General features: G+C 35.2%; 1 protein-coding gene across 2 annotated transcripts in view; it reads left to right on the top strand.

Moving 5' to 3' along the window:
- Positions 1–26,279, top strand: part of LOC148615585 (uncharacterized) — a 31,160-nt gene extending 4,881 nt beyond the window's left edge. For both annotated transcript variants that reach the window (XM_088581961.1, XM_088581962.1), the window contains exons 2-12: positions 159–877; positions 2,669–2,877; positions 6,773–7,171; positions 8,986–9,167; positions 10,978–11,074; positions 12,219–12,402; positions 15,841–15,966; positions 16,605–16,759; positions 21,951–22,518; positions 23,231–23,393; positions 23,559–26,279. In XM_088581961.1, coding sequence (XP_088438087.1) covers positions 169–877; positions 2,669–2,877; positions 6,773–7,171; positions 8,986–9,167; positions 10,978–11,074; positions 12,219–12,402; positions 15,841–15,966; positions 16,605–16,759; positions 21,951–22,518; positions 23,231–23,393; positions 23,559–23,700 — 2,934 coding nt within the window. In that variant the 5' untranslated portion in view covers positions 159–168 and the 3' untranslated portion in view covers positions 23,701–26,279. The remainder of the gene's footprint in view (positions 1–158; positions 878–2,668; positions 2,878–6,772; positions 7,172–8,985; positions 9,168–10,977; positions 11,075–12,218; positions 12,403–15,840; positions 15,967–16,604; positions 16,760–21,950; positions 22,519–23,230; positions 23,394–23,558) is intronic.
- The last annotated feature ends 491 nt before the right edge of the window (positions 26,280–26,770 follow it).

Below are 26,770 nucleotides of genomic sequence, written 5' to 3' on the forward strand. Positions count from 1 at the left end.
GCCTTAGTTTGCCTAAAAACATAGATCTCTCAATAGATATGATAAGTTATATCTGGCACTTCACCTACTAAGGAAAGTATTTTTGTTCTGACAAAATTTCGGTTTATTTTTGTTATTTCCTTTACAATCTCTGATCTAACCTGTTATTTATTTTACAGGATTGAGCCAATGTCACTAAGTCTTGAAACTGAAGTACTTTTCAAAAGAGGAACTAAAAGTAAGAATGGCTATACGCAAACCAATGGCAACCTGCTGGTCCCTTCTGACTCCCACGTCGACAGGGAACTTATCGCTTCTTCTGACTGTAGGTATGATGGAAATATCCCATTGGCCACCGAAAGCCATCGACAAAACAGGGTTCGGAGTTCCTCGGACAGCCAGAGTAACGGCCGACTTCGTGCATCGTCTGACGGAGTTAATAATGAAACCGACGATGAATATTATTCAGATGAGGAAGACGAGGTATTTATTCAAGGAGGTATACACATAGATAAATACTCATCCAAACCCTTAATGTATCCTAGAAACCGTCTAAAAATAAAGAAGTACTCCAAATATAGATGTGAGAACTGCACGTGTAGAAATAGGAAAAACGTAAAACCAGTAATTTGCCTTTTTTGTCTATTAGCATCTATTGGATGTATGATAACACTTCTAGTTTTCTATTTCAATGGAAATAACAAAGGTGCCAATGTGAAAGGAATAAACCAGAATAAAGTATCTAATGATGCCACATACAATTTGATAGGATGTAACAACATAAAAGTAGAAGATGTTTGGACAGTAGGACTTCCAAAATTAAACACTGAATCATCTTTTAGATTGCTTGATGTAAATCAAGATGGGGTGTTAGACATTGTATTCGGATTCGGTACAGGTAAGTTTTAAACTAAAATAAAACAAAAATACAACCATGAATACAAAACAGATGAACCTCAGACTATATCAGTTCTCTATGTAAAGTGTAAGAAATTGCACCTTTTGAGGTTTTTTAACGCTATTCGAATGTTATTGCTTTCTTTATATCCTTTTTAATTTCTTTGAATACAAAATTACACAAAATAAACAACGCATGTCATGAGTTCAAGATCCACGGTGATTTGATACATTTTCTAATTTAGATTGCTACTGCTTAATATAAATATGCACGCTTATTTGATACCTCTTCAAATGGATGCTCCCCGTTAATGTCAAGATCCAGAGCGATTTGATAGTGTACCTCTTATGTTGACTGTTGCCGCAAAATATCAAGAGCCATGGTGATTTGGTATCTCTTCTAATGTTAGCTCCCTCTTAATGTCAAAATTCCACAGTGATTTGATACATCTTCTAATGTTAGCTTCCGCTTAATGTCAAAATTCTGCAGTGATTTGATACATCTTCTAATGATATTTCCCGCTTAATGTCAAGATCCACTGTGATTTATACCTCATCTATAGATTGTTCCCTCTTAATGTCAAGATCTATGGTGATTTGTTACCTCTACTAATGTTAGCTTCCGCTTAATGTCAAGATCCTCAGTGACTTACTACATCTTCTGTTGATAGTTCCCGCTTAATGTCAAAATCCATGGTGATTAATACCTCATCTATAGATTTTTCCCGCTTAATGTCAAGATCCATGCTGATTTGTGGTCGAACGTATTAATTATTGATTCATAATCAAAACGATAACTACTGTGTTTTGATCGCGGAGCGCGGACCAATCAAAGATAATGACGTCACAGCAACAAGACAGGTTATTCAAAATATGTTTACCCTGGCCGGGGGCTAGGGCACTCTGCCCACAAAGCAACTCGGTTGTGTGCCCCAGGCGGTAGAATGGGATACCATTGGCAATTAAATGCTGGGGTCGTCATGCCATGATACGGAAAACCTGACCACAAACCATAGTGGTGCAAGGTGTTGGGAAAGATGCCACGTTCGTCGCACGTTAAAGAACCCTTTTGTAGTTTTCTATCGGTTTAGGAACAATTCGGCTCGGCGATAGGAGGCTAAATTGTCCGACCCTACCCACCTCTCCCTACTTCCAGTGGCAATCAAAATTTGTCGTCGACCCCATTATCCTTATGTCCCATCCCTTTTTCATTTTATCATCATTTCATGTTCATTTTATCATCCATTTCATGTTCATCGCCTGGATATAGCTAAAATATTGCTGCTAAACCCTAATAATCAATCAATCAATCAAAACAGGTTTACTAGAGAGCAAACCATACAAATCAAATTTAATTATAACATATTAACAGTTTTGTTTATAGAATAACACATAAATCAGGGTCAAAAATATATTGTAGGTAATTTCAGCATATTTTTAATTTAACGTGCATGAGTACTAAGTTTTGCTATCAATACTATCAACGTAGATGATATTAACTTTTGTCATTACATATATGTCTTTTTAGAAAAAAAGATCTATTTTGAATTTTTAATTTTTTCCTTCGAATTTACTTTTTTGTTCAAGTGATCATTTCATAAGAACTATCGCATATGGACATAAGTAACACACTAACGTAGACACACTGACAGTATTCTAAAATATTCACGTACACCCGTTAGCTGCTGTCTACGTGAGAAGTAAATGATCATTGTTTCATGTACTTGTCCACGATGTATTACCATTTGTAGAACATTAAATACTTCATATCTGAAAATGCTTTCTTCATTAGGTGCTGATGGATATTTTGTGTCCGATATAGTATGTGATATTTATTTCAATGGGAAACGTCCATGTTTTGGAGGAATGATGGCTTTAGACGGCTTAACTGGAAAGGAATTGTGGAGACATTATTCTGTCCACGAACTGTTTGGAATAAACTGTAACGAGGATTTAAATAATGATGGCGTTTTAGACTGCACCGGGGGTGGAAGGGCTGGGGTTAGTATTGAAAATAAGATTTACTGGATTTAAAAATGTATACATAATAAAGCACCAAAGCTCTGGTCATCAGTGGAATGTAACACTCTCAGTCATAACTGTTGCTATCGAAAGAAATTAGTATACTATTAATTTTATATTGATTTCTAAGGAGGTTATTTTTTTTATAATCAGTCATTTCTATGACTGTATCATTTAGGGACCTGAACATTATTTATCGGCAATTGACCATTTTCGGTCAATATTCATGATAGTTATTTGCCATAGTATGCATATTAATTTCATGTTAGGGAAGAATATTGGTTAAAACATGGTTATATGGTATTAAATTCCGCATGATAATGCACGGGGCATCACCTGACAGTAATGCCTGATTTGAAATAAGCACAATAGTTGCTTTTGTAGGCATTATCGATAAATTAGTACACTAACAATAATTTACCAACGTTAAACTAACACATTTCTATTTTGTATTGAAACTGTAATGTTGTAATGACTACTGAAACAGTACTGTATCTTACAGTGACGTTACAGTACTGTCTTTTACAGTTGTTACAGTACTGTCATTTACTTATAATTTTTTTTTAACGTGTCAGTTTTCCTTTCCTCTTTCGTGTACCCCGAACTTGACTTTTATAAGCAACTCGGTGGTTGTTTCCGGAAAAGCAGGTGTTCCCAGTCTTAAGTTGAGTCCGAATTGCTCTTTTACTTTTGTTACTTTGTATGTATTATTTTAGTTACTTTATGTTCTTTGTGGTGTCCGTTTTCCATGTCTGGTCTCTGTCCCTGAATTACTGACATTCTTTCGATTTCCGGTAGAATTTTGGTTCTCTTGATTACTAATAATGTAAACTTCCCATCATCATACGATTAAAAAAACACACGTAGAACAAATGTGTATGATATTTAAGTAGTACATTTTGATCTTATATATAGCTAGAACTTTGAAGCTATGAAGCTATGACAGTAGACACGGTACCGATCTGCAGTTTAATGTGGTGTAGTAATATAAAAATTATGCAAATTACATTAATAGCCATTTCAATAGTACAGTTTCAGCACAAAATAGAAATGTGTTAGTTTAAAGCTGCATTAGCTGTCATTTTCGTAAATTTTTGTTTCTGTTGAAGTATACCTTAACTTTGAATTATTTCTACCAAATTGTACTTTTCCTGTATAATTTCATTCGATATCCACAAATAAAATGTGCCAAATACATGAAATATGTGTCTATATATTTATTGTCTTGCAAGACAAAAAATCGGCCTAGATAAATCCTTATGCATGTGACTTCTGGTGACCTTAATCCACGCATTTGTGGAAAGGATGACTTTTTAAAAAAAACAAATCTGATTGCAAAGCGCAAGTGGTAATCAATGGCAAGGAAGACCGTTGGATTCAAGCCATAAAAGACAAAAGTTCGAATATAATGCACAGATCCTTTTAAAATTTTTGTATTGTGATATAATGTGGCACAAATATGGTCAGTAACTGTCATTATTTATTTGAAAACTAATCAAGAAATAGATGAAAAGAATTGTTAACAAGACACGTGCTTACCTGTGTATCTGTTTTTTGTTATTTTTTTTTACCAAGGTTAAAGTATTTTTAACCAAGGTGAATGTCCTGTCGGCAATCTTCGGAAGTAATGGCGAAAAATAATTAGATCTGAGCTATCGAACTTCTTTGATTAAAAACACGTTGTTTTAACAATATTCTGAAGGTATCATCGACATTTATTACTTCAATAGACCCTTTTATGGTAAGTTGGTGAGCGGGTGCAGGACGTTTCGTAACCTGGTCGTTTCGTACCTCAGTTGAGACGTTTCGTACCTGGATAAATTTCAAAGTGGGATGTTTCGTGCCTAGGTTATATCACACAGAGACGTTTAGTACCTATTGTGTAACATACAGAATTGTTATTTTTAGAGGGTCCTTATAGATTACTACGTTAATGTACGCTCCTTCACAGTTATTTTCTGTTGAATTATCTCTTACCTTTAAGATTCATTTAAATGATTTGAAAAATATGACCATAGCCAGTGCAGTTTGAAAACTTTTAAAGGTCAGCTGATATATTAATGGTTCAATATATCTAATAAACATGACCATGTCTTCACAATCTTGCCTTATGTCGGGAAGAGTTTGCCCAAGTACGAAACATCTCACTATGAAATTTAACCCAGGTACGAAACATTCCACTTTGAAATTTACCCAGGTAAGAAACGTCTCAATTGAGGTACGAATCGACCTGGTACGAAACGACCAGGTTACGAAACGTCTAGCATTCTGGTGAGCATGCTCAATATACACTTCCGCGAGGTAGAGCTTGGGTAGAACAAAAGAATTTTCCTCGCGGAAGTGTATATTGAGCATGCTCTACGCATGCTCATCGACTACCCCAACACTAGCACAAAAGGGCCTATTGCATTACTACAAAATTATTTCATTTTATCAGCAAAATTCAGTAGAATCAAAAGTGAACAGATTTGACAGCTAATGCAGCTTTAACGTTGGTAAATTATTGGTAGTGTAATATTGCCGACAACATCGACATACCCTCACCTGTGTCGACGTTTCAGGCAATATCAATGCCCCCGGGGCAGTCAATTTATCATGATATTGCCCTATGTATAAGCAACTATTGTATAATAATGTCATATTGATGAAATTTATGCACCGCAGACTTTCTTTGAAAAGTTCTAGTTGGTGAGTTCCTTTATCCTAATGTTCACCTTGATAGAGCAATCACTCATGATTTCTGAAAGAAAACTATTAATCTACCCAGAAAGCCTTGCATTTACCAATTTGAGGAAAAGCTGAAGGCATTAATTACAACGCGTTCAGAAATTTCTATTCCATCTTTATGTCGTGATCCTGCAATAATTGATAATGTTTAATTGGAAAGTTGAATCAATTCTGTTATAAAGCAGCCTACACATATTCTTCGCTATACCGACGGTTAATCTATAATAAAGTGAGTGATTACCGACTTCCTGTTATTTTCTTTTTGTCCAGACTCGCTGGGGTTTGACTCCAGGGGTTTAACTCAAACACAGTCCCTACCAATCAGATGTCAGAACTAACCACTTTGCGTTTTCCTCGCGAAGAAGACCAGAACAGTTCTTGCTGATTCTCCAGTTTAGTGCGTTGGTGTATTTCGTTTTCAAATAACTTCAATTTTCGACACCTATTAGAAACATGTGACAGCAAATAGAATAGTTAACTCCATGAAATAGAGTTGGTCTTCCATTTTTTAATAGGTAATAACAGTGCGCTGACGACATAAAACTGACCTACGGATGAGGCTAAGAACCGCGGGAAAATGCGAAACTGTGTCGAGCATTTTCTGTGGTTGATAATATATCACTCCTTTCTATCACATTGCAAATTCCTGTATGATGTACACATGTTCCAATGAGTAAGCTCTCATCAGCAGCAAACAAACTGCATTACAATGAAAACTAATTTTAAAAGATTTAAAATAAAAGAACATATCTATAGAGTTACAGAGATGCGGTGTTCTTGTGCGACACTGATTTTACATTCGTAATACTAGATCGAAAATCCTATTAATCTTTCAATAAATATGATTCATTATCAAAAGTAAGTAGATTTTCTTTGCGCGGATCAGTACTGCTTCTTGTAAACAGTGAAACATCCTAAAGTAATTAAGTGCAAATAATGGAATAGTACTTGCGATTTTCTGTATAATTTTTACATTCGGAAAAAAAAGGAAGACATTTTCAAGGGGCGAACACCGCAGCTGTGTCAAACAAACCTTTAATTCCCGATCAATGTAGAACTAAGCAGATTCTGTTTTCTTATTACAATAATCAAGTTCTTCGGTTAATTAAAAAAGTTTTTGTTAAATATTGTGATCTTATTGTTGTAGGCTTATGATGCAGTTAGCGGGAAGGATGGAACATTACTTTGGACTTTCGGGAAACAAGAAGCTAAAAACGACATCATGAATCTTTATACCTCTTACGTCATCAAAGACTTAGACGGAGATAATATTAAAGATATTTTAGCAATCCATGGTGGTGACCCTTTACAAGACCCTGGCAGTAAATACAGGTTGTCTGGTAGAATAATATTCTTTAGCGGTAAAACAGGAGAAGTTTTACGTTGGGTTGGAGTACCAGACGACAAAGAGTCGTATTATTCACCACAAATATACCAGTTAATAGATGGCCTAGAGATTGTTTTGTTTGGAACGGGAGGGGAGACACACGGAGGATCACTATGGTATATTTCATTGGACGATTTGTATAAAGGCAAAATTGAAAAGGCAAGTCCTGATATTTATGGAAAGAAATTAAAATAAGTAAGCGAAAAAGGTTGGCATATCACAAAGAGCACGACAAAGAGCACCACCAGATATACCCCGTGCAGGTCCGGGTGTCAAAAGAATAGGCCTGCAGCATCGCTAAGCTTGTAAAAGGCGACTAAATAGTGTTCAGAAACCTAGCCGGGGGCTAGGTGCTCTGCCCACAGAGCAACTGGGATGTATGCCCCAGGTGGTGGAATGGAGTACCCCTGGCGTGTTCCATGCTGGGGTTGTCAGGCTGTAATACAGAAAATCTGACCGCAAACCATAGTGGTGCACCGTGTTGGGAAAGATGCCACATTCCTCGCACGTTAAAGAACCCTTCTGTGGTATTCGATAGGAGTAGGAACCTTTGCGCTCCGCCACAGGAGGCTAAATTGCCCAAACCTACCCATCCTTCCCTTTTATCTTGTGGCAATCAAAGTTTGTCGACCCTATTGCCCTTGTGTCCTGTCCCATTTTTTCATTCACCATCATCATTTCATGTTCATTTTATCATCCATTTCATGTTCATCATCTGAATATAGCTGAGACATTGCTGCTCGGACGTTAAACCCCAACAATCAATCAATCAATCAATCAATCAACCACCAGATGTAATTTTTTTTTTAATAATACGTTCAAATGTCGTGATTAAGCTCTCATTCACACATGATTTAAAACTGTTCAGTTGGCTGATAGAATGTAATGTGGGAGGAGTAATAGTAATGGGTATTTAGCATGAAGTCAATCTAATCAACTGCTTCACAATGAAGACCCTAGTCAAACACTCATTGGCTCAAAAACACTAGAATATCCAATATCACCAAGACCTCTAACCCGTCGCTTGTGTTTTGATATTCTATGAAGGTGATTCAGAACTAAGGGTTGCATAGAAATGAATACGTAGATGTTTTTTTACAACCCACGTAATTAAAGTTAAAGTATCTTAAAACACTACTTTGAAAATGTATTTATCCGTTTCCAAGAAAAGGTCATTGCTATGGTAACACCCGAAAAAAATATAAAAAAAAAACCGATTTTTTTTACCATTTACTAGAGAAATTAATGAATTAAATATTCATTTAGTTCTTCCAAGTGTGCCATAAACAGAGACATTTGATAGAAAATTCAATGAATACTCTGAAAGTACTTGTGTTCGTGGGGTACCAATTTTCGTGGTTTTCGTGGGTATGTCAAACCACAGAATTTGGTTCCCAACAAATTCCTATTGATGTGTATACTGAAAACTTCAAAACCACGGATTCACGATTCCACGAACTTGTGTTTCTTTCTTGAAACACGAAAATTGGCATCCACGAATTAAAGTACTTTCACAGTAGGCTAAATGATAAGATTTATGAAAGTTAGATGTGTTTTTATGATTTGTTATCTGTTTCTTTGCTACAATTGCAATGACTAAATACAAGTTATGTCATAATACATGTACAACTAATAGTTGGAACCTAGTTAAATTCCTGCTCTGAAATATGCTGGTTTTACTGATTTTTAATAAAAAAAAAGTAAACCTCAAACAGCTCATCAGCCAAATATAAGGGTGTGCATTTCCATAGCAACCGTTTAAAATGTTTTGCTATGATTCCATTTTATTGTTTTATTTTTGCCTTATAAGTGCATCCTTTAAGCTAATTTTGAACATACATGTATTTGATGACCCTTGTTCATAGCTGAGCCCTGCTTCAGTCTCTAGGGTGACACTTTTTGTTATATGACTTGTTATTATGTGTCATACATATAGTAATTTCAGAATACTAGTTCAACGTGGCATTTTGCAGGCCCAAAGAATATACACAGATGAACACAAAGGAGTGATGACTCCACCAGTTCTAATCGACCTGACAGATGATGGTGTTGAGGATATAGTCATGGCCATGTTTAACTCTTCAGTTCTGGCAATAGACGGACGATCCATGAAAGTTATCTGGAATTATTCTATACCAATGTCAGAATCATACAAGTAAGATTATTTAGTTATCATATTTTCTAGTTTCTTCGATGAATTGATATTTCATGGACTAACCAACTATTTGATTGATTGGTGTTTATCGTGCTTGTACTAACGGGTTGAACTTTTTAAATGAAGGGTGATAATAAAGTTACCAATCTATTAAAATCAGGGAAATGGTCAAAAGAATAATCAAAAAGAAAGTTCGTATAATAAATGGTAATATCAGAAACCGAAAAGTTGAAAACCACAGCAATGACAGTTTAATGCTTCAAGTGATTTTAGCTTCGTTGTTGATGTTTACTTTTTGATATTTCAGAAACAAACTCGAGTTTATAGGTTACTAATGTTTCACTCATTCATTAAAATAAGGTGAACTGTTGACATAGCGTCGACTCCATATGGAATAGAACCATATGTATTATTGATTTGCTGAAATCCAATATTCCTATTGTCACTTAACGATACTGCATCCCACGCAGTCGCTTGTTTCTAAATGTTCTTCATAATGATTGTTGCCATTAAGAGTTTTTATACCATGTTGCGACCGGCCAATGCGTCGATCGTTACTGAGTTCACATTGAGTTCTTAGCATTACCTAAAACAAATCTCGCTGAAGTCAGCACAGAATCGACAAAGAACAGATGATATGACACAACTCTGATTTGTTAAGCACGACATTGTCCAATATCATTAATGAACTTTGACCTGGGTCAGGCGAAAAAGTAGTACTGAGACACATACTTTATTCCAATTAAACGATACTGGGTTCTAGGGCAAGATACTAGGATCTAGTGCAAGAGTATTAGTGTCCAATTAGTGTCACAGTGAAGTGTATCTGAAACCTTAAAAAATCTTTAAAATGCTTGACAAAAAAGTTGATAAAATAAAATGTATATTTGACAGAGAATTTTTTTACAGTGCTCCAAGTGCTGGTTCCAAAAATGATTTTGAATGACATTTACAATTTTACTTCTAGAAAGATACTTTTAGTATGGCACTTAATTAAATCTTACTTACTTAGTACTTGATGTTAATTCTTCAAATCCAGTCGACTGTAATTGTGGTGACCGATTATTTGTAATGCTGGTTATTTAGATGGTATTGTCATGTCTTTCATGGTTTATCCTTATAAAACTAGTCTAACCCAGTCCAGTCAGATATTGGTCTTTAATATGTCTTTGTGTGTCATTATTTTAACTTTTCAGTTTATTTTGAGTAGGCGTCACCGCTCTGCTACTGTGGATTTTATTACTATTGTTGTCGGGCCTCTCAGAGCTTACTTAAAGGTGTATTTACACTTGCTCATGACCTTTTGGCATTTTTATGAAAGTTAAACGATGGTGCATTTGTTGCGTCTCACCATTATCAGTTCCTTATCTTTTGATTTCCCATAATTTAACTGTAGTGTCCTTAGTTTGTTTCTTTGAGTTGTTCTTATATCTAGGTGAACGGCATGGCTCTAGGTAAAACCAAAATATCAGTAAAACAAGTTCTATCTTTAAAAAAAATATAGCCGACGCAGTAATTTTTTTCTTTCTTTTACTTATAATTTTCTACATTTCAATCAGGAAATATAACACCTGGCACGCAATTTTCGATACAGTTTTTTCGAACGCCACTAAATCATCAGTTTTTTGCCAATCAGGAAACAGAATTGCGATCAAGTGACTTGCGTTGTCAAAGAAGAGCGTCTTTAGGGTCAAAGAGTGAAAAGCGAATCTATACCGACTGTGTCGGAAAAAAACATGTAGGCGTCATGAGTCTTTTGTCACATGTTGTTTTACTGATAACAATATGAGTTTTTCTTTGTATTTTTCAGTACACCTGCTCCTGGATTTTATAACAATGACAATATCCCTGATTTTATGATCAAATACGCCAACGGTCCTGGATTTCCTCTGTATTATCATTCAGATGTAGGTATATCTTAACCGTACCCATTGTTTAATTACATTGTTGTTTCAGTGCACTACTTGGTGACGATAAGTTACATAAATTGAGCGACCCGTGCAGGTTCGGGTGTCAAAAGAATAGGCCTGCAGCAGCGCTAAGCTTGTCGTAAAAGGCGACTAAATAGTGCTCAGAACCCTAGCCGGGGGCTAGGGCGCTCTGCCCACAGAGCAACTGGATTGTGTGCCCCAGGTGGTGGAATGGGGTACCCCTGGCATGTTACATGCTAGGGTTGTCAGGCTATAATACGGAAAACCTGACCTCAAACCATAGTGGTGCACCGTGTTGGGAAAGATGCCACGTTCCTCGCGCCTTAAAAACCCTCATGTGGTATTCTCCCGGAATAGGAACCATAGGGCTCCGCCACAGGAGGCTAAATTGCCCGACCCTACCCACCTCTCCCTATTTCCAGTGGCAATCAAAATTTCTCGACCTCATTATCCTTGTGTCCCATCCCATTTTTCATTTCATCATTATTTCATGTTCATTTTATCATCCACTTCATGTTCATCGTCTGGATATAGCTGAAATATTGCTGCTCGGACGTTAAACCCCAACAAACAAATAAACAAACATATATAAATTGCCACTAAAGACCTCAAAAATAACCAAAATTATTTGGACAATCAAGTCGATTCTGATAATGGAGATAAAATGTCAAGGATATCATTAATAAGAAATGACGATTAGTTGTCCAAAAACATACAATTTAAGGCGTCTTATTGATTGGAAAACATTGCTGAGTTTTATCGGAATAAAATAGACATAACTCCTATGTGATTTTTATTTGTCTTAATTTGTCTTATTTACTACTACATGTAGGTGCAAAGTGGAGAAATGTCAATGATTCAAAGATCCTTAAAGAGCTCTACATTTTGTATTGTGATGAATATGGCTTCCTACTTACATAGTTTTCGTTTTTAGTACTTTTTGTATACAATTTATTTCATATGTATTTGATGTTAATGCTGCTGATGCTATTTGCTATACTGTTCTATGATTGTTGTTTTTGTATTTGACAAAATTTAGACATTTGGACAAAATTTAGTTAGAAATTAAGATTATGTTACCTTTTTATTTGCATGTATAACACGTTAAATGATATTTCAGACAACGATATTGGACGGCAAAACAGGCTTACCACTGATAAAACCAGCTATCCGTGACACTGTAGGGGCTCAGGCTTCCCCCTTAACAATCAGTGTGGAGGGATATGGCAATGATGTCTTCCTTTACTGGATATCGGATTGTAAAAACTACGAAGGAAAGGGTGGAAAGTTCGAATTTGTTAAAGGTAAATTTTAAACATGATGTAATCCTTTCGTTGGGGTAATATACAAAGCAGGATAGGTTAATTGTTTTCTTCCTTAAATGAATGAAATATCTGCCACAGGAGGTCAAACGATAATCAAACAATCAATCCATTTTCACCCAACTCCTTTCCCCTCCTCTCTCACATCCCACCTACTTGTCCCAACTTCCTTCAACTTGTTTCCTACCTGCACTCCTTGTCTCCTATTGCTTTTTATAGCTGTTCATCCCCTACATATTTGGTCGGTAACTAAGCCATGATGTTTCCATGGATATAGAACATGTTTTAAGTAGGTCAATGAGTGCCAAGGTTACATCAGTTTTCAAAGACCCCGATGTAGCAAAAACATTGTCTACTATACATGACAAGTATGTTGTACCAGCAGACAAAGCCCAAAACAACATTGTTTTTGTCTGCAAAACGTTTTATATCCAATGTTTATTATCAGAGGTAGACGTAGAAAATAATAGCAGTGATATGACCTACACTGCTACCACTCTCTCCAAAGAAGAGATTGTGGAAAGTCATAAATCTGTGCTATCGTCTTTTGGTCTCTCTACCAAGGACGATGATTGTGATTAACCGTCTATGTACTGGATTCCTAAACTTCACAAAAATCCATACAAACAACGTTTCATAGCTGGATCTGCAAAATGTACCACCAAACCTCTTTCAAAACTTTTAACTTCTATACTCACAACTGTCAAAGAGGGTCTACAGTCCTACCACAACACTTGTTACTCCCGTAGTGGTATTAATTCAATGTGGATCCTGAAAAATTCGAAAGATCTTTTGGAGACAATCAGTTCAAGACTATTATCTGAATATAATAGCATTAAAACCTATGATTTTTTAACACTGTATACTTCTATTCCCCATACTCAGTTAAAAGCATGACTTAAAAACATTATACATCGTTGTTTTTCCAAAAAAGATGGTACACCTAATACAAATATATAGTTCTTGGTAGAGATTCCTCATACTTTGTAAGAAATAATTCCAAATCATCTTCCAAATATACAGAGGAAGGTGTTTACAAAATGCTGGAATTTTTAATCGACAACATATTTGTCCAGTGTGGTGGACGTGTTTTTCAACAAACGGTCGGCATTCCAATGGGAACAAATTGTGCTCCTTTACTGGCTGACCTATTCCTTCACTCTTATGAGGCTGATTTTATAGCTGATCTGAACAGAAAGCCAGAATATCATTTGGCTAGATCCTTCAATCTCAGTTTCCGCTATATCTTTAAACAATCCTAATTTCGGGGATTTGGTACATCGCATCTACCCAAAAGAACTTGAAATAAAGGATACTACAGACACTGTGAAGTCAGCCTCATATCTTGACATACACTTAGAAATCGATGGTAAAGGAAAACTATTGACCAAACTTTACGACAAACGTGATGGCTTTTCATTCAGAATTGTTAACTTTCCTTTCATCTGTGGCAACATCCCTTCGGCTCCTGCTTATGGAGTGTTCATATCACACCTCATACGTTATGCCAGAGCTTGCCAAAACTACGCAGACTTTTTGTATCGCGCTTGAACTCTAATAGGCTTCTGGAACAGGGTTATGTTGCTACAAGATTGAAGTCATCACTACAGAAGTTTTATGGTCGTCATCATGAACTCGTGGATCGTTATGGTGTATCCATCAGCACCATGAAAACTGATGTATTCAACGGGTCATAGTTTTCCTTTCCTCGTTTGTCTACTCCGGACTTTACTTTTTATGAGCAACTCGGCGGGTGTTTCTAGAAAAGCAGAGGACGCTTACCCTACCGGTGCACCTGGTCCATGCTCCCAGTTTTTAGTGGAGTCCGAGCTGCTCATTTACTTTTGTTACTTTGTATGTATGATTTTAGTTACTTTATGTTCTTTGTTGTGTATGTCTGTTTTCCATGTCTTGTCTTTGTCCCTGGATTACATTCTTTTGATTATCGCTATAACCTTGGTTCCCTTGATTACTCTTTTAAAAGTAGTTTAATATACTTTAGTAGTCGTTTTTAACTTTGAAGTCTTATGTGCTAATTGTACAATTAATCTGCATCACAAACCTTGAAAAGCTGACGAATACAAATTATAAATGTTATAGGTTGTACTATATATTTATTTATTGAAATGAGCATCAAAAGAATAAAAGCGAATATATTTTAAAACTAGGAAAGATAATAAAATATCATTTTATACTCGTTTGTAGTTAAGAAAAAATTAATTGAAAACTAAACAAGATAAAATGCAATTTTGCACACAGCATTTAAGTTTGATACTGCTCTGAATTTTGATTGGATTAAATATTTGACACAGGAAAAGAATTTGATCAGAAGCCTAGTGGCTTAAAAAATCTCAACCCCGAACATCAGTCCCAACCCACAATTAATACAATTTCGGAGACAATCAAGTTATTATCTGTACTAGGAAAATGCTTGTTTCTGACCCCTTTGGCCTCCGATTCCTTATCATTTCAAGTCACAACTGCCAAAATTAATCTCAGTAACCCTGATTCAGCTCCCAATTCCTTAACGGTTCGAGTCACAGTCCTCAAAATAAAACCCAGCTTGCCTTTTATGGTATGACACTACACTTTTTTGCCCCTTATTCAGGTCACAACTCCAGAACCAATCCGAAGCTTCCTTTTGTTTCCTAATTCCTAAACGGTTCAAGTCACAACCCCAGAACCAATGCTAAGCTTCCTTTTGTCCCCTAATTCCTAAACGGTTCGAGTCACAACTCCCAATTTTTTTTTATGGTATGGCACCTTGTAGTATGATTTCAAAAAGATCTATAATAAACTTATACTCAAGTTATAAGTTGTCGGAACTTGACTTGAAGTGTCTACGGACGACGACGACGACAACATCATGATGAAATTTTTGCAGTTGCATAAAAACCCCTCAAAAGTCAAGCCATAAAACAATCTATAGAATAGATAGTTCAACAAAACTAACCAGAAAAATAAAACCAGATTAATATATCGTTACTAGAATTTAACTTTATTTAGTGACAAGGATAATGCAACTAAAAATTGTACACTGCTAAACAGTAACGATATCCTTCTGCCTTTCTGTCTGTCCGTAGTATCTGCCGCGAACGTGGTTGATTGATGGCTTCCATATTTGGTAGTGATGAGTGTACACGAGTAATCAAGGGAACAAAGATTCTAGCGGAAATCAAAAGAATGTAATCCAGGGACAAAGACCAGACATAAAAAACAGACAAACACAGCAAAGAATATAAAGTAATTAAATAATACATACAAAGTAACAAAAGTAAATGAGCAACTCGGACTCCACTAAAAACTGGGAGTATGGACCAGGTGCACCGGTAAAGAGTAATATCATTTTGTTTTTGGGACTTAAGTCTTGGCGGGGAATATGATACTGGACTTGCGTAACAATCTTGTTATCCGTTGCAGGAACTAATGTACATGAGCAGAGCAGGTCTGATTTCTGTCGTTTGAGATTTAAAACAGAAGGGTTTAGCAAGATTTATGGCGTTAGCCAAAATATCCCATCTCCAGGAACAACTATTTACTACTCCCGTAAGTAATCTTGTTTTAAGTTCGGGTAGTTTATACTTTCTTCTCTTCTGAACTTCTATATAGCTGGTGTCAATGTTCTTTAAGGTCCCCAATTCATAGGATTCCAGTAGTATTAATGGATGTTCCATAATGTGTATCAGTTGAAAATGTCATACCGTTGATTGTTTTAGAGTTTTGAATTGACAGTAATTATAGATTCATATTAATATTGATTATATTATAAGTATTACAGTGTAGTTTCTCTGCTCCTCTTGTCTCGATGTCTGACAAAGTATACTTTCATATAAATGATCACGTTCAATAATGATATAATTGTACACGATTAAACAAAAAAAACTCTTATAGTATGTCTTAATACGTGTATCTGTGTATTAAATCATAAATGCTGTTTCATTCTCCCGTGGGCCCATGATAGTTCGTGAGCTTAGAGCTTAAAGATTCCATAAAGACAATGTCGCGCTCGTCATTGAACTTTCTATGTGTTGCACATATAACTTAAGAAATATCTCGCATTCACCTTTGAAAATAAAGGAACTCGCAATACATTTTCTTATACTTGCTCTTTCATTGTTAATAGGGTTCTTTCCAGGTACATGTAAGTTTAACATGATCGGTTTAACAGAAAATTTCTCTTGCAGTTGATAGAAAAGAATTGGAACATAACAGCTGGGTTAATACAACACAAGAAGCATTAGATTTCGTCAAAAAACACCCTGAACATTTCCAGGATTATCGTTACTATAAAATGAAAGCAGAGGAAGGCAAGAAGGAAATATTCATTGATAAATTTCAGGTAATTATTATTTGAAGGAGTCTCATTTCCTTTTCCTTTAATCCCCAACAAACAAACAAACAATTTTCCTTTAATAGTTTTCAGAGACACAGAGAGGAAAAAACACAATTATGTCAATATTAAAATTCAAGTCTTATATATAAAATAAAATTTGATTCAAGTTCCCAACCTTTTGGTGATATGGAACCTTGTGGTTATTGTACAATTTTTCAAGAGATTAAAATGTTCATAGCAAAACCCTCTAATTTAACACCAGCTTTCCTTTTATGGTACAATTTCATTTATATTACGTGTACCAAAGTTATTGCCTGGACATCTATTGCCTTTAGACGACGACAACAGCAAGATACCAATATACGACTAATTTTTTTTTCGATCATATAACCATGTTTCTCCCATTCATTGCAAAGATTTGATTTTAATAAGATCGTCAACAATACATGGGAGGGGATATCGCATTACCCATACAGACTTAAAATATTTTAGAAAATTTTAATCAATCTGATTTGTATGTACCAGGTAAAGGCCAATTCATGGAGGAGGAAGTTTAATTCTAATCCATTTATTGACTAAACCAAAGGTTATTTCAATCAAAGGAATCATTTCTCATTGCTAACAACCCTTTTTTAAATTTTCCAAGTATCACAGTATCATTATCCATTTGATTTTTTTCATAAATCATATAACTTCAGTTTAATAGTTCGCATGGCGTAGCTTGATACCAACCACGATTCAGCCTGTTACAGTTGTGATTAAAAATTTGAATAGATTCTGATAAGTATTAAATTGGTCAGATAACTTGATCAAATGTTTCGATTGGCGCAGCTTGGTAAAGCTTCAGAGAATCATTCATTTTTACTCAATTTATTATCTGGACATTTAAGTTTCTTGCTTCTGACCTTAATTTAGCCCCTATTCCTTATTGGTTCAATTCACGAACCCTAAAACCACCCAAAGCGTGCAATTTTTGTATGACATCTTGTAGTATAAGTTCATACAAAGTAGACGAAAATGCTTATCCCCCCCTTCAGGCTCTTTAATCCATAAAAAAAAAATGTAAAACCTCAAGCTTTTGCCCGGAAACCAATTAAAACTAGACATTGCCCCGAACGGGACTAATACCCCAACGGCCTGTTGAACCATGTACATTTGGGGACCAATGTGGACTCATATTGGACTTAATTTGTGTGGGGATGGACAAATTTTGACACACAATTTTGCTGCAATTCTAAAACACCCAACTCCAAACAGAAATCATTACTATTTTTTGTTGTTGACAACACACTAACAGAATATCACTGCAAATTTACTGTAAACATAAAGTAGTGAAATTATGCACAGCCCAATATGGTAATTAATACTCTATCAAGTTTCATAACAATCCTACATGCCGTTGAGGAGGAGTTGCGGACAATGCATCAAGCCTAATTTTGCTGGAAAACACCTGAGTCCAAGTCCAACAACCGTCATTTCTACAATCTTTGCTAGAACATAAATTCCTGACAATATGCACATCCAAATATGGTAGTTTAACATTCCATCAAGTTTCATATAATCCAGCAAGTCGTTGAGGAGGAGTTGCGGACAACACACGAGACCAAGTTTTACTGAAAAAACGCCTTAGTCCACCAGCCACCATTTCTACAAGTTTTGCCCTAACATAAATTTCTGCAAATATGCACATCCCTATACGGTAATTTAAAAATCCATCAAGTTCATGACAATCCTGCAAGTGGTTGAGGAGGAGTTGCGGACACCGCATGAGACAAAGATTTGCGGATAAATACCTAATATCAGCCGTAATTTTTACAAGTTTTGCCCAAACATAAATTCCTGACAGTATGCACATCTCATTGTGGTTCTATTACAACAAACAAAATTTCATAACATTGCTGCAAGCTGCTTAGAAAATAAATACGGATAGATAGACAGGGAGAACCTATATACCCTCAAACTTTGTTTGCGGGATATAATGATTGATTTTGTCTCCAAATTGGTTCATTATCACCCCAAAATAAACTCGGCCTGATTTTGGTGGAATTTAACATTGTGATACAATTTCATAGATTGGTACATGTATGCTTAAGTTATATAGTTATGTTTAAGAAAATGATTGCTTTTAACCCCAATTCATTATCAATAGGAGTTATGATCCCGAAAATCACTAAAACGTTCCATTTGTGGTATTGATCAGTTAAAGATATCCGAATGTTATTGTTTTGATACACTGGTGTGTTTCGTCCTTTTTTGCCCATATTTCATACACGATTAGGTTATAATCCCCAAAATCAATCGCATTTTAAACTACTATGTGGTTTTGAACATTGTGGTAAAACATTATAGAGACCCAAACGCTAACACTTGAGTGATATAAATTTTATGAAATACTTTATTTTTGTTTTTCAGCCTTCTTCTAAAACGGTTTGCTCCCGGGTTTGCACCTTAAATCCAATACCAATCTTCCTTCTGTAATGTGTTATCAATATCAATGTTCTAATATTCACTTACGTCGGAAAAAAATAAACAGCTATATAATAAATAAACGAGTCCACAAGGATTTTGAATAAATGCTTTAATTAATCTTTAATAGATCATTTATTTCACTGTTTAAATATCGTTCAATTGCGACTTACTGTTTACTTTTACATTTAAATAGTTATTGGTAGCATGGTAAATAGCAACGTATTGTAACTTGTTACCCGGTGCCATTTCCCCAGTCTCGCTACTACTACATTCATTGTCTAGCTGATCGACTGCCTTCATCAATTTTCATAACTATAACCATTTTACCGAAGTTCAAGTATCCATAGCTAGTAGAAGTAACGAAACAGAGGAAATCATATTAAGAACAAATAGTTTTATAATGCGGTTCAGTCGTTTATGGTCATTTATCTATATATATCCTTGTTATTGTAACCAAAATTTATTAATTGAGGTCAATAATCACCAAGACTATCATATTAAAAACTCACGTAGTCCCAATATTTGACATTGTACTCCAAGTGAACTGTATAAATATGTTGATTTACTCCTCTGCTGGTCTTTGTTTTAGTCCTAGAACAAATTTCTCTCAGATACATAAATAATTCTTAGTTTACTTCGTAACCTCATTTGGGAATCGTTCCTAGATTTTTTCGCTCCCCCTTCTTGTTCATACTTACTTTTCTAAATAAGTTTTTATTTGGCATCATGCATGGTACACTTTCTTCGTAAGAAAAAAATGTTTGTGCTGTCATACTTACTTATCTGTTGTATATCGTCTATTGAACTTTATATTTACAACTCGGATGTAAAGAATAGTTGTTAATATTTCAAGAATATTGTTAAATATTTTGCCGCTCTTACCTTGTACAATGCGATGATATTCCACAAAGACCGCTTAAACAGAGCTACTGCCAGCACAACAAATTACAATGCTGGTCAAAAGTCGTACTTATGTGGTCTTTGGGTGTCCACACCTACCCCTTAGCCCGAAATGGGTTTACAGGGTCGCTAATGGTGAGGGCCTAAAAACCGGGAATGGATTCCTGAGTTAGAAAACCCAGGAGGTTACGAAGTAAGCATTAAAGTAATCAAGAATTCTTTGCATTTAGACAGAATTCTCTTCCAGTCTACTATCTTGACAAACCAGAAGTGGAGTCGTCACCAGTTCCGCCAAGAAACCCGAGCGGTTTCCTTTTATACACATCTTGTCATCATAACTAAAAATAAACAAACAACAAACGCGTACATTGCACATCTCCCGGAACTCATCGGTTTTAAACTTAGAGTAAAGTCAGTCTTTAATTTTTTATATTGCACAACAACTATTGATCATTACACACACACACACATACACACACATAGCTGATAATGTAAAATTACAAGGATATGATGCATGAGCTAAATATACATGTTTTATCCCAGTCGTTTTGCATAGAATATTTATTTTCCAAATTACAGGGCCCATAACTGAGCATATAAATCAAGTACAATGGTTGATGTAATTAAGTCAAAAAAACATTACACAGTAGTATAGCAACATAATCTTCAGTCAGAATCAGAGCCATAACAAAAAACCACAATAACAGTATCAAGGCATGTTCTTCGCTCAAAAGAACTACAAATAATTTAGAATACAGGGGCAAAGAAATGAGTGAACAACAACCATGCAGTTACTACTATTTATAGGATTAATTTCCAATTGTTCTCCGTCTTTCCGGAGAACACTTGCTACAGTGTTTAAGGAAGTCGATGAATTGTTTATTTATAATGATGTTAACTCCTTTTCGACTTCATTTCCTATTTGGACGTTATTCAAATAAAAAGGGGGCTGTTTTATACACGACCGCAAAAACAGTGCAGTCTTATAATGGTATGGCGCTGTATTCGTTGTCGTGGTCGATGTAGTTGTAAACACTTGGTTCCGTTCGATACCTTGGATATTAGTTGGTTTATCATTATTAAACAAGATTCCGAATTGGAGGTGTGGTCCCAGTCGTTTTGGAATAAGGGGGATAAAAAGGACCAAAGCATTTTAGAATTTAACTGAATAACTCTAGTAAAAGTATACGGATGTCTATGAGATAGTTTTCTACAATATTCGATACCACGGACTAATTCATTTTTGGGAAGAAGATTTTAACTGTTTAGAAATGAGGGACTAAAAGGGAACCATAAATAAGCGTTTTCCTGATAACTTGTCTGTGAGTAAATAGATCTCTTTATAAGTTGTACAACAAGATGCCATAACAAAAAGATCACATCACCACTTTCCGTATTGTTAACTTCTGTTGCAAAATACATGTAGTACCTACGTTGTGGCCGAAACTACGCAGACTAATTTATTCCATGGACGCATACCTTACCAGTGCACCTGGTCCGTGCTCCCTGATTTAAGTGGAGTCAGGGTTGCTGTTTACTTTGTATCTTCGTACGTACCATTCGTGTATTTTATGTTTTTTGGGTTTTATGGGTCTATTTTACGAATCCTTTTCATTGGGATATAGTCTTTTGATTACCGCTTAAATCTTGATGACCTTCAACACAGAAAAAACATTGCAAAATTTGTATACATGTATGAACGGTCGCCTAAATTATTATATGCAAAACCAACGGGGCATATTATAGATAATTCCTTTTTTTTATTAGAATAATAATAACTATATATTGTTACCGATGATATTATTCTTGACTTTCTAATTCTTTTTAGGATGTTAATGACTTAGATACGTTCAATGAAAAAGAGCTCATCTATCAACCTCCTTTGCAAGAAAATGGTGGAGAAAATTATTACAGAAGAAATAACAAGCAAAAACCTGACTATCCATACAAATATAAGCAAATTGATCCTAACGATTTCCCAGATTATGAAGATGAGAATATTTTAGGAAACCGTTACCAATCGATAAACGATTTATATGAAGACTTATATAAACATAATTCTCGATATAACCGAAAACAAAGGACTAATAACAAAAAATACTATCCCCATATGAAAAGAAGCACTAGATATAGTCCTCGCTCTGCTAGGCGGAAACGTTCTCGTAGACGGAGACATGTTGGTCCTCACGACAATGAGGGACTACAGAGACTGTTATCAACGGGGACATTAGCACCAACATTACTACCTCTCAGTCATCCAAATTATAACCATTCTATAGACCTTGTGTTTGGAACATATTGGTTCTTTCCAGCTGATACACGTGCCATACTACCAGAGGATAAGAAATGTATACAACAAAAACTATCAGAGGAAAAAATCCGATTCTCACCTTTAAGTATGTTTATTTCATATGTATTTTGTAAAGTTTAAATATTTTGAAAATTAGTAAATACAGGCATTGATTTGGAATTTTTGAATTTTTAAGATTTATACATTTTCAAACAAAATTCGTTTCAAAGACTTATATTTTGAACCTAAGAACCGTGCCATGAACAATTGTTCGTAGTTGTAAACAGAGTGGAACAAGCAACTTCAAGTAAAATCAAAGGAAAGAGGGCGAGAGAAGAAGATGTTAAGATTGACACAATATATTTTCTGAAAAACTGCAAATCAAATAACAAAATTCCAAAATTTTAGTCGAGTGTTGAGCCAGCGTTTTATACTAATTATAAAGCATGTTACTATATAAATAAAGGAAGTGGTAACCGCCATTTCTGTTATGTTAATCTTATATAATATACAACATGTATAGAATTTCACTACAAGTAGTAACTCATTGAACATAACATGATATGTCCTTGACATGTATAATGAAGTGTTTACATAGTAGTTTTCTATTTTTATTTACGTTTCATACAGGAAATATTCAATGTTTATTTGGCTTGTGTTTATTTTTCATTGTTTGGTGTATAGTTGTCTCTTTGACACATTCACCGTTTCCACTTTCTCGCTTATTGATAATATTTTATTCAAAGGGGCATACCTAAAGGAAACTGTCAGTAATTTACTTAATTCTTATGTTTTTAATAACAACATATCTATTTAAGGTGAATATTATGGTTTGGATCACGACGCCTACGAGCACATCATTACTAAAGAATGTCTTAAGAAAAATAACGATGGAAAGGATGGACATGATGATCGGATTTATGAAAGTCAAACTTCCTACAATCCATATAATGTTCACATGGGTCAGATGACTGTCTACAGGTGATTTATTATCTCATTTCAAATTCAGATTTTTTGTATTACGTTTTAAAAAGACAAATGAATAGATGCCTCAGCAATTAGATTAATTTCATCAACAATTCTTGCATGTATATCATAACCTGTTCATTTTTCGTCGTTGGTTATTTATATTTGATTTTATTCCAGGTTAAGACTAACTTGCAGCTGTTTGAATTTAACGTCAACACAGCGATGTTCAAGGATACTTCCATTTGAAGACCAACAATGGTATGCCTACATGGGTAATAAAGGTGACAGTCACTGGAATCCAAGAAAGTCAACATCGTAACAACTATAGCCAATGTGTCCTTACTCCAAGCTAGCGATGCCAGAGTGGATGCAAGGTGCCAAATCAGAATTTCCTTTCATATTGTCATACACACGACATGAAGTAGATTTCTCTAAATTTTGAAAATAACATCATTTTAGCCAAACTCTATGTCTGGTGATTACTGTTGAAGATAATGAACTTGATGGTACTACAAGAAACCCGATGTTAAATATTAGCATATAAAATTTATTTAAGTAATTACATACTCGTATTATTACTACATCTATTGATTTAGTCCCCTTTATTTATCCATTAACAAGAGGGTTTAATTGTGGAACGCAACAAATGCATCAGCGCATAAATTAAATACTTTCAGGGATCACTAAATGGTCTTTTACAAGCGTGAACACACCCTACGTAAGCTCTAAAAGTCTCCGACAACAAAAGTAATAAAATCCACTTTGTCCGAAAGGTGGGCTAGCAACAACCTTGCTTGTTCCATATTCATCTGAAGAAAGGAAACTAATACATGTAATACGATTCGTCAGAAATCCTAATTTGAGGCAAATAAGAATAATTACCGATAAATATCCATTTGATGCGGATTTAACAATTTAAATGACTTATGAAATAAAGGACTGAAGTTTTCAAAGTCTCTAATTGTCGAATATTTTATGCCACTGATTTTAGCTTACTTTCAACATTCAGGCGAATCCAATGCTCTACTTAACTCCCAATCAATCAAGGATTTTTTTCATTTTTACCATAAACCCTGGCGTAGAGATGTGTATGGACTTGGTTCAGAAGTGAAAAACAATTTTAGTGAGCTGAAACTTCAAGATATAAGGTCAATTGGTATATACATTTATGTTCTTGACCATTTCACATCTTTTGACATATCGTACATATGTGCATTACTAGTAAAAAATATGTCTTCCTTTTTGAAAATATACTTGACATTTTAGAACGTTATAAAAAGTTATGTCGGTTTTAAATGCTCATTACAGTTTGTGTTGTAATGTTTTATATGTACCGACTTTGCTTTTGAACTTTTAACTTTGTTGTGTAATGCAACAGTTCGTCATTAGGCCAAGATCAACTTCAAGCTAAGTAGCGATATGCTCTATTTAATATCGGGTGACTTCGTAACCGTGATGACACGAATGTTTCTCAATCAAAACAACTCGGCGACAAGGCGTTTCCCTGCTATATTACAGAAAGTTCAATGCTAACCGATCATTTGATCTTTTAATGTAAACTTCCCGCTCTAATACTAGTTAAAAGTACACGTATGGTATTTATGTGGTACATTTTGATCTCGTACGAAACTAGAATTGACGGTTCTACGGCACCGATCTGCAGCATAAGATGGTATAGTAATGTATAATAATGTTTATCAATAAGGAGTAATTAATACTGGAAAAAGTATAAATACCAAAGGTTCAATCGAGGGAAAATCCTGAACGATATCCGGAAGAACAAAGGAGTAGCAGTCATAATGCACAGGGAAACTGAAAAATACAAACAGAAACGGAAAGAGAGTGATCGAGGTTTCTTGCAAGTTGTTAACGTGTGCTACAAGAGCATCTATGACAAATGTCTAATTGGAAACAGACACTCAAAATCGGTTAGAATCAAAGGCAAGGAACTAAGTATCAAATCTAATCAAAATCTTTATTACTGATTAAAGACCCACAAGAGGCAATGACAAATATGACATGTATGATTGAAACAATAACAGAACAATATTTGAATACGTGAAATATCATGACCATCACATTCATATCAGAACTATACTCTTACAAAATGCCAATCTCTTACACAATATGTATAATTATAGTAATATAATGTCCAGAGTGTAACAAACCAGAATGACCTAGGAATACTGGTAATGTAGTCTGTAATTGTTTCTGATTTAAAATGCTGGAGGTCGGTTTGTTTTTGAAATGAATCCGCCACAGGTGTGGTAGGAACAAAATTTAATCTTTTTGATAGGACTTTTTTCATAGTTGCTAATGGATACTGAATCTGGGATACAACGGACAACTTGGTCAATTTCCGTGGTTGGAGTAATTTCTATGCACACAGTATACAATAATTGTATTAATTATATTAAGCAAGGTAACCTATTTTCACTTCTTTTTTACCCCAAATTCTTTTCAGTTCAATCCGAAAGTTTGTATGGATTGTCCAAGGTAGTATGGCACTTCGTAGTAGCCCAGGTGGATGAAAAAGGAAGTCTTTGACATGGTGAACAAATCGGCTTTCGTATTGCAGATGGTCACCAGGAAGATGCTTCTGATCCCTTTCATCCGTCCTCATTGGTATAATCTCATAATGAATCCCCGCCCTATTTTAAGTACGACGCTGTTGTACTAGGTCCTTAGTGCTAACTGTGGGATAGTCGATGAGCATGTGTAGAGCATGCTATATACCCAATTCCGCGATAAAAATTCTTTTGTTCTACTCATGCCGTACTCGCGGAAGTGTATATCGAGTATTCTCATTAAGTCCCCACAATAGGGTTTATTAAATAGATCCATATAGTTGTATTTAAGCTATTGGCCGGACACATGTCACAGCCCCAAAAAAGAAAATTCCGCGTATTCCGACTGTAGCATGGCGCCTTGAGCAAATACATCTATTGCAAAGTTATTGTCCAGATGTTATGAAAATGTCTAATTTTGGCCCCTAAGGTATAAACGGTTCGATTCGCAGCCCCAAAAATCAGTCCCGGCCTTCCTGCAGTGGTATTGCACTTCGTGGTACGATTTCAGAGATCCTTAAATACACTTATTCCAAAGTTATCGCCCAGACACTGAAATGTCTGCAGACGACGGCGACATACCATTATACGACAACTTGTTGATTGTTTTGCAGACCTATGAATTTTATCAAAATATACTGATTAGCATTCAAGTTATTGTACGAAAACCAAATATCTACGGATACCGACAGCGCCATACCATTTAAGGGTTATTTAAATATCGAATATTTTTTGCGTAGATTTGTAACTACATTATATTGTAGAGGACGCGTAAAGATTTTTAGAACTTAAATGGGCTTTGAGTGTATATTGCTATATTAT

Source organism: Perna viridis, chromosome 5, assembly GCF_037379345.1.
Source record: "Perna viridis isolate PV_CMFRI_1.1 ecotype Kerala chromosome 5, ASM3737934v1, whole genome shotgun sequence".
In the NCBI taxonomy this organism is placed as follows: Eukaryota; Metazoa; Mollusca; class Bivalvia; order Mytilida; family Mytilidae; genus Perna; species Perna viridis.